This window comes from Nicotiana tomentosiformis, chromosome 2 (assembly GCF_000390325.3).
Source record: "Nicotiana tomentosiformis chromosome 2, ASM39032v3, whole genome shotgun sequence".
NCBI classification, from domain to species: Eukaryota; Viridiplantae; Streptophyta; class Magnoliopsida; order Solanales; family Solanaceae; genus Nicotiana; species Nicotiana tomentosiformis.
The window spans coordinates 948,599-957,655 of record NC_090813.1 but is presented as its reverse complement, the minus strand read 5'-3'; the positions used below and the strand labels follow the sequence as shown (position 1 = coordinate 957,655).

General features: G+C 36.5%; 1 protein-coding gene across 1 annotated transcript; it reads left to right on the top strand.

Annotated features, from left to right (window-relative positions):
• The first annotated feature begins 638 nt into the window (after positions 1–638).
• LOC104114034 (apyrase 2-like) lies at positions 639–7,857 on the top strand. Its single transcript, XM_009624375.4, has 9 exons — positions 639–1,195; positions 2,530–2,658; positions 2,752–2,808; positions 2,930–3,022; positions 6,016–6,221; positions 6,457–6,548; positions 6,840–7,057; positions 7,187–7,376; positions 7,469–7,857. The coding sequence occupies exons 1-9, from the start codon at positions 878–880 to the stop codon at positions 7,582–7,584; spliced, it is 1,419 nt and encodes a 472-aa protein (XP_009622670.1). The 5' UTR covers positions 639–877; the 3' UTR covers positions 7,585–7,857.
• The last annotated feature ends 1,200 nt before the right edge of the window (positions 7,858–9,057 follow it).

Genomic DNA, 9,057 nt, shown 5'->3' with positions numbered 1-9,057 from the left:
TATTGAAATAATTGGTTATTGAATTTAAATCGTTGAGAAATTAGTTCTATCTTGTAACTTGAAAAGTTAATTAAAATTAAGAAAACATCACAGTAAAACTTATATTATTAATAATTTAAAGAATCCATGTTTTAAAATTCATGAAATAATATGTTTTTAACCCAAATTTGGTCCATTCATACCTTTATGTTTTTTTTTTTTGTTTTTTTAACACTAAATTTTTGAATACCTTTGTGGTTAATATACCGTCTCGTATTTTTTCTTGCCACTAACTAAAGTTTAGTGTGAAATTGGTGCACTCCATGTATTCAAACTGTTCAAAAAAAAAAAAATTTACTCCTCAACATTTGACGATAGTTTAACATTATCTTTTTATTGAAACTCCTCTAGTGGTCAAGTGTAAAAATAATTTTTTTCTTCTAAAAATAGAGTAATGTTTAATTAAAAGTTTGATGCAGAGTAAAATTACTTAATTTAAATTTGACCATTTTTCTCTTTCTAAAATGAAGTTAAATATTTTTACACGTTTGGGAATAGAAAATAGAAAAAATAGAAAAAGTGCGAGGACTTTTGCCAGACCGCCCGGTTTAGCAGTTATACTCTCAGTAAAAGTTCAGACATATAATACTCCTAAACCGTATAGAAAAAGCGTCTCTCTTTCCTTCCCGGTGCATTTGCCCATTTGCTTATCCTGTAGTCTCGGATCGGCGCATTGTGTGTGATCCAGAGACACTACAACTAGTTAGAAGAAGAATTCGAGCTGGAGGCCGTACAGGAGACTCAGGCGCCGGCGCCGGGAAACGGCAAGATCCGATACCGATCACCATCGGCAGCCGAGCTATTAGAGGCACAACAGCAGCTCGATCCAGCACTTCAAATGGAGAAGACATTGAAACGAAACAGGCAATACGGAGGTGGAGAATCATTCTCCGATAAGATCCAGAGGTACAAAGGCGTGATCCTCGTGATCTGCGTACCTCTGTTCCTTGTTTCTCTCGTGCTTTATGTAATGCCTACGCGTTCGCCTTCTGATTCTATGGAGTCTCTGAATCGGAAATTCTCTCCGAATCTCGGATCTATGAGATACGCGGTTATATTTGATGCTGGTAGTTCTGGTAGTAGAGTTCACGTTTTCTGCTTCGATGAGAACTTGGATCTCGTTCCCATTGGCAATGAACTCGAACTTTTCGTGCAGGTAATTTTACTCTTTTGAAGTAATCTAATCTTTCCGCCGAGCATTATTGTTGATTCATAATGTCGACACCAGCAGGATCTAGTTTGGAAACAGAGAGCTTGATTTCATAGATGGTCACTCAACTCTCACTTGTAGGAAAAAATCACTCAACTTTACCTAAGTATCACGAAAATACTAACTATCCTTTTAACCAAAGAATCTCTCAACTTTGCCTAGTATCACAGCAAGTCATTAGTAGGAAACAAAAGAGACATTCTATATGATACTTAGGCAAAGTTGAATGACCTTTTGGTTGCAAAATAAATTTTTATAGACTTGTTGTGATTCTTAGGCAAGTCGAATGATTTTTTTGTTACAAAAAATAGTTTAGTGACATTCTGTGATACTTGAGCAAAGTTGAGTGATTTTTATGTTACAAAAAATAGTTCAGAGACTTTGGGGAAATAAAATAAAAGTTGAGTGATCATATATGAAAATCAACCCTCTGACAAACCTACTGCCTCTGGGCTATAGGGTGGATAATGGTATTATGAGAGATGCCCCAGTAGTATAATTTAAAGTTTATAAAGAAAGCAAGATAAACTTTTTGCTGTAGCATATGCCATATGACTAGCTTATAGATGATTCATATTGTTGATCGCAATAGAATAGTTTGGACACAATGGCTTTGGCTCCACCTATTGCGTCTGGGTCAGACCTTTAATGTAAGTGGGAGAAAAACGTATGTATGTATATGAAAAGCTGAACCCACTGCGTCTGACAATTAAACTAAGTATACACACATATATAATGCTTCAAATGATGGAGGGTAACAGTGGTCAGTGGCTAGGGGAGATGTTGCGTCAGTTTAATTTGGAGTTTACTGTGAAACTGAGCAAAATTTTGTGCTGAACAAACTATATGAATAGCTAACCTAGTTTGGTAAATCAACATGGCTGGTGGAATGTGACAACTAAATTTGTCTAACTACTTGGGGTTCTCCATGGTTCAATAAAAGGGAGGGGATAATTTTTCTTTATCGGGGGATTCATTCTTTATGAACGAAAAAATGCAAAGCTGATTAGAGAGGTCTTAAAAGCATCATAGAGTCCGTGATCGACGGTGGAATTCCGAATCCACTTGCTTTAAATCTTGTATCTGCCTCTATTGATTACGTTCTGGATTCAAATGCAGTTGATCGATTGATGGAAATGCATCTCGGTGAAGTCCGTAATTCTCTACGAACAACCTATCTGTTCCCTCTTTCTAGTTTGTTACATATGAACTCCTATAGTTTGTGTAAATGCTTTCAATTCGCAGCGGATATTCATCTATAATTGGCTTTGGTACCACAGAAAAAACCAGGTTTGAGTTCATATGCTAGTGATCCTGAGGCTGCTGCGGAGTCTCTTCTATCACTTCTAAAGGAAGCAGAGAATGTAGTTCCACGAAATTTGCGCAGTAATACGCCAGTGAGAGTTGGGGTTAGTGTACTTTTTATTAAAATATTTCATATAATTCAATTTCAAAAATTTTAGCTGCCTTGTATGCTCAGTATTGATATGCAGTCTATTTAGGCAACTGCAGGTTTGAGGCAGTTGGAAGGTGATGCATCTGACAGGATTCTTCAAGCAGTAAGATTGATTCATATCCTAGACCTTCATCTGTTTGGGCATGTCTTATGTTCAAATTTTAAGTGGCTTTTTCTACTTTAAGCTTGTCTGTACTTATAATAAATGTAAATGTGTTTTGAAGGTGAGGGATTTTCTGAAGAGCAAAAGTAGTTTCAAAGCAAAGGCGGATGCAGTCACTGTTCTTGATGGAAATCAAGAAGGTGCTTACCAGTGGGTATGTTATGTGAACTTCAAGCTGTTATGAGCTTCTCTGTATATAAAACTATTATTCAAGTGGAGTTGCTTGCTTAATATAAATTTGAGCTCTTTATAGATTAGAGAAAAGCAGAAAAGATTTTGAGAATGAAAAAAAGGAGTTGTTCTGATCTCTGGTCTTGAATTCATTTTTCTGCTATTTATTGGGTATAGTTACTTCTGATGTAATGTTGATTAGTTAAGTCAAGGTTAGTGGATCTTTTTTCTAAGCTAGCGTTTGGCCATAGATTCCAAATTTTTTCTGAAAAATCTGATTTGGGTGAAGTTTGGTTTGAAGATGAAAATGTGTTTGGACATCAGTTTTCAAAACATATTTCCCAAATTTATTTTGGAAAAATATGAAACATGACTTATACCTACAAGTTCTAAAAACTATCACAAATACCCAACAATACCATTATCAATAACATTCATTATATTATCACAAAACCATAGTCCTGAACATAAATAAATTTGATACAAAAGTATCATTTTTATAATGAACTACATGATACACTATCAGGTGACCGAGAAGACGAAGCAACATTATTACAAAATAATAAATGGTGGGCTCTTTTATAAAATACAAAAGTTTGGGATAATTTTTAAAAAATATAATAGTGATATTTTGGTCCAAAACCAGCTATATTTGGGATTTTGCCAAAATGTTGGCAAAATCTATGGCCAAACATGTGTTTGCCAAATAAAACCCAAATTTATTTTGGCAAAATCTATGGCCAAACGGGTCCTAAGATTTAGCATTATTAGCATTGGTAAAGAGTGATTTTTAGCTCAGGTTCAAAAAGAGGATAATAAAAATAGAATTTCTTTTTCTTTTTTGACAAAAGGAAGAGCTCGGGTCTTTATGTATATAAACAATTACTAATCAACATCTTCAAGTTGCCTTTGAAGAATTTTATGAATTGCAACCTATCAAAAAGAAGTTTAATGAATAGCATGTCAAGGTGGAACTGTTGAACCAGAGAAGAAGGAATTTTTTTGTTTATTTATTTATTTATTTGATGAGTGAAGCAATTTATTGACATAATACTACTAAAAGTTTCTTTCTCCATCTGAATGCTTTCTTCTCGTGGCATTCATTTCCCCACCTTTGATTTCTGGTAGAAGTACTACGGTAGACTACAAGCTTTTTGGCCATTTTCCATCAACCTAGTTTACAAGCTATATACTGAAGTAGAGGATCTAGACAAAAATGCGATTTTCTGTAAAAAGCGCTCAGTAATCTACACTTTCCGGAATCTTCTAGGTGCTCCAAATATTTACAAGAAACATAAGTAACTCTTTAATATGTAAAATAGAATTTTCAACCCCTTCATTCTTTCTTGATTCCTTCTTTCTAATTTGTCGATTCAAGAACCAAAGGGGCCATTTCCTATGCTCCAACTTCTTTTTCTCCTTGCAAATGCCCATGTCATGACAAGAGTGGGTTGCTCTAGTGGTGAGCACCCTCTACTTCCAACCAAGAGGTTGTGAGTTCGAGTCACCCCAAGAGTAAGGTGGGGAGTTCTTGGAGGGAGGGAGCCGAGGGTCTATCGGAAACAACCTCTCTACCCTAGGGTAGGGTAGGGGTAAGGTCTGCGTACACACTATCCTCCCTAGACCCCACTAGTGGGATTATACTGGGTTGTTGTTGTTGTAAATGCCCATGTCATGACAAAACCTTGGCAGAAGCTGACAATCCACTGAATACCAAACATACTCCAAATAATGCTCCACATAATTGGTGTGCTACATGACAATGAACGGGCAAGTGGTTCACATTTTCCTCGACTTCTTACTCGTGAAAAACTTAGCTAACTTAAGCTACCCTCCTCTAACCTCTTCCTCAAGTTCAAGCGTTAAAACCTTTGCGTTCCTAATACTGCAAGATAGGATTACAGGTGGAATAATCATCTGTTCTGAAAGGTGGGAATCTTTTCCTATTTGAGTGACAAATTAAGGAGAGTTTTATATAAAACTGACAATTGCATGTTTAGTCCCATCCTAAATGGTCGAGATAATATAGAGATCTTTTTAAGTTTATCCTATTTTATACCGGTGGTGATTGAAATAAAGATAGAATAAGCAAATCGAATACATTGTCCTATTCAATCTTTTGCAATTGGACACTGTGTTAGGCCATGTTGATGATAATAGTAATCCTGCATGAGATGCACCAGTTCATAAGTATGAAACCATGGTGAGTGAGGATGTTTAAAGGGGATGAGGGAGACCTAAAGTCACATGAAAGGAAGTTATCTCGAAACGCCTACAGTCTCTTGGAATCCCTGCAGAGTTGGCAAAAATAGGCACAATGGAAGAAAAAGATCTACCAATTATTTGGGAATACTTTAGTCATGTTAGCATGTTTACTTTAGTTCCGATGTTTTCCTTTTGGGTCCTATCGGAGATTTAGATGTCAATAGAAGATATTTCTAGTACTTCTATATTTATTTTTATTTTGTACAATTTTGGTCTGGGATGAGCTTGAACGGAGCAACATGGACAGTAAAGATTCATATAGTTGATCTCAACTTGTTTGGGATTGAGGCTTAGTTATCGTTGTAGTAATCCTGCATTACAGATACAAAATTAATTAACCTCCCCTTCAGATTTTATCTTTTGGAACAATGGAGAGGCATCGGAAATTTGGAGTCCTTTGTTTAGAAATATTTTTAAAAAAATTTACTTTCTGAAATCTGAAAATCAAGTTGTCTTTGGATGCCTAAATCTAATTTTCCCAATTTGGAGAATATATTAGAAAAGGTTGTGGAGGCTTCTTTTTAACAAAAAATGTTTTACTATATAGGATTATTTGCATATTCAAATAAAAATATATACTTTTATTACTCTTTCTTGATCTCTAACCTAACCATATGGAGTATATAATTTCTGTCACCTCTTGATACAGTCTGATATATGGGTCAACCAATTGTATAACTAGCTGATTTTTAGTTTCTGCTATCAATGCAGGTAACCATCAATTATTTGTTAGGCAAATTGGGCAAGAAATACTCTGATACAGTTGGAGTGGTTGATCTTGGAGGTGGATCTGTACAAATGGCGTATGCCATCTCTGAGTCAGATGCCCAAAAGGCTCCAAAGATATCAGATGGAGAGGATTCATACGTCCAGGAAATGTATTTAAAGGGGACAAAATACTACCTTTACGTTCACAGGTCCATCTCATCCTCTATGCATAATTATGTGATGATTTTAGAGAATGTCAGGATACACATTTGCGCTCTCCAAATAATTTCTTGAATCTTTGATCCAACTTTTTAATCAGGATGAATCTCTGATCCAACTTGCGGGCAAGAACATATTTCACTTGTTATTTGGAGTGGGCTTATCTTGTGTTTTGTCATCTTTATCCTGTACAAGCTTAATGTGATATATGTATATTGTTTACAGCTATTTGCACTACGGCTTACTAGCAGCTCGAGCTGAGATCTTGAAGACGACCGATGAATCTGGAAATCCTTGCATCTTGGGAGGCTATCATGGTATATACTAATTTTCTCCTGGTGCAATGATCATTCTATACTTTTTTTTTCTGATGCAGTGCTTTCTGGAAGCATCATTTCTCTCTCTAAGAAGTAAAAAAGGAGGTTAACTAGAGAAAAAGCTCCTTCCCTTACCTGAATTTCATATCTGACCTTATTCACTAATAAGGTGCAGAAAGTAGGAGCACTGAATCCTTAATTTACATTGTCTTACTGTAATTTGAAAAATATGTATTTATTTCCCTGTATTAGCAAGTATACAATTGAAGATGAACAATGTTTTCTTTCAAGGGTCATACAAGTATGGAGGAGCAGTTTACCCAGCATCGGCCATGTCTCAAGGTTCAAGCTTGAGTAGTTGTAGGGAGGTTTCTCTGAAGGCTCTGAAAGTTAATGAACCAACATGTACCCACATGAAATGCACCTTTGGTGGGGTGTGGAATGGTGGAGGGGGAGATGGCCAAAAGAATATGTTTGTTGCTTCATTTTTCTTTGACAGGGCTGCTGAGGTATGAATCACTCGAGTTAAGCTGCTTATGGAAATTTAATGAGTTAGAGAAGTACTCTAATATGTTGTTCTGAGAGGGAAATTTTTCCTTCCTCTAATGTGGCACAAATTTTATATGTTGTGGGCATAGGCTGGTATGATTAATCCAAGTTTAGCTGTGGCAAAAGTTCACCCAGTTGATTACGAAAGTGCAGCTAAGCGTGCTTGTGAAACTGGACTTGAGGGTGCCAAATCTGCATTTCCTCGTGTGGATCCTGATAACTTGCCATACTTGTGCATGGATCTTGTCTATCAATACACTCTACTTGTAGATGGATTCGGTGAGTAAGAATTAGGTTCATATTTCAGCAAGTAGACATTACTTTCATTTCGGTGCATTTTGAGTGATTTACTCCTATTCTTTACTGAGCAGGACTTGATCCTCAGCAAGAAATCACATTGGTGAAAAAGGTTCAATACAAGAAATCCCTTGTTGAAGCAGCGTGGCCATTAGGCAGTGCCATTGAAGTTGCATCATCATTGACTTAACTGGGAAATGCAAGATCCATTCATGCAATTTTGGCTTTAAAATAGCTTATGATTTTCAACTATATTTTTGACCTGCAGCTGTCGATATACCTATTAGGCTAATGTTCTGGAACAAAAGGATTGCCACTTGGGTGCTAAAGTCCAGGCAGGTTGAGATTCTTTATCTTTCCCTTTTATTGGAGGGAATTACGAATAGTGATAAATCTGTTTGTAATCATGTACTATCAGAATTATGCACTACATAAATGAGATCATTTTTTTATTCCCATGCAATTTACATTACATCAAACTCACAGATTACAGAGCAAAATTTAACAGCACTAACTCACAGCTCTGGCTATCAAGAATAGGACGTATAGACAGTTTCGGCTAGGAGATTGGGTTGTACCTAAAGATTCAACCTTAATGGTAGCTTACTCTTACCAATCACTCCTCAAACTCTCAGCTAAATACTATGGACAGTGGACACTACCGAATTCTACAAGGGTTGGACCTGTTCTTCATTCCTTAAGGAGAAGACATATTTTGAGAGGGCATTGTTTCCATAGTGATCAACTATTAAGCTTTGAGAGATTGTATGCTAGGCTTGCTGGGTGGTTTATAGCAACAACAACATACCCAGTATTATCCCACACTGGGGTCTGGGGAGGGTAGTGTGTGCGCAGACCTTACCCCTGCCTTGTGAGGATAGAGAGGTTGTTTCCAATAGGCCCTCGGCTTAGGAAAGCACAAGCACCGCATTAATAAAAATATAGACACGAGGGGACAGTACCATAAAGCCATATAAAAACAGAATAACAACAACAAGATAGTAAGGTGATCAACAATGAAAGCAAACAACGGTTAGTCATAAAAACCTACTACCAACAGAAAGCGAGACAGCGTGCCAATACTACTGTTATGAACACTCTAGACTACCTACTCTAATGATAAGTTGGCTTTTTAGCCAATGTCTCTTATGTTTTTTTAAGATTTTATGTCCCATTTATTGGAAAAAATTAACTAATTATGTTTTGAATGGCTCGATTTCAGGTAATGAAGGTTTGAGTACGCTTAAAGAATGGAAAATAATCAAAAATATCAAGAAAAGACCAAGTCCAAGTGAAAAATGGAAGAAAAGTTAAAGTTTGAGCTGAAGACCCTGCGTAGCCTTGCGTAGGCTACGCAGAGGAAGACCTGAGAAGTAAAGATTTGAAGACATTCTGTTTTTGCCTACGCAAAACTGCATAGGCTACGTAGATATCATACACAAAGGAAAAAAGCTGAAGTGTTCAAATTTACGTAGGCTACGCAATTAGCCTACGCACATGCATCCAACCTACACAATTGACTGAAAGGTAATTTTGTCAGTATAAATAGCTATTTTAAGTCATTCTAGAGTATCTCTTTGGCAAGGAGACTTGTGTAGCAGCTGTTGGGGATTTTTTCTTGAGGAATTTGGGTGACTTCACCATTGTTCTACACAATCTTTCT

Bases quoted from the DNA above. Each gene is read 5' to 3' on its own strand.
- LOC104114034 (XM_009624375.4), top strand. From the start codon at position 878: ATGGAGAAGACATTGAAACGAAACAGGCAATACGGAGGTGGAGAATCA. The intron at 2,659-2,751 runs GTTAGTGTACTT...CAGTCTATTTAG, and splicing joins ATACGCCAGTGAGAGTTGGG to GCAACTGCAGGTTTGAGGCA. The intron at 2,809-2,929 runs GTAAGATTGATT...TGTGTTTTGAAG, and splicing joins CTGACAGGATTCTTCAAGCA to GTGAGGGATTTTCTGAAGAG.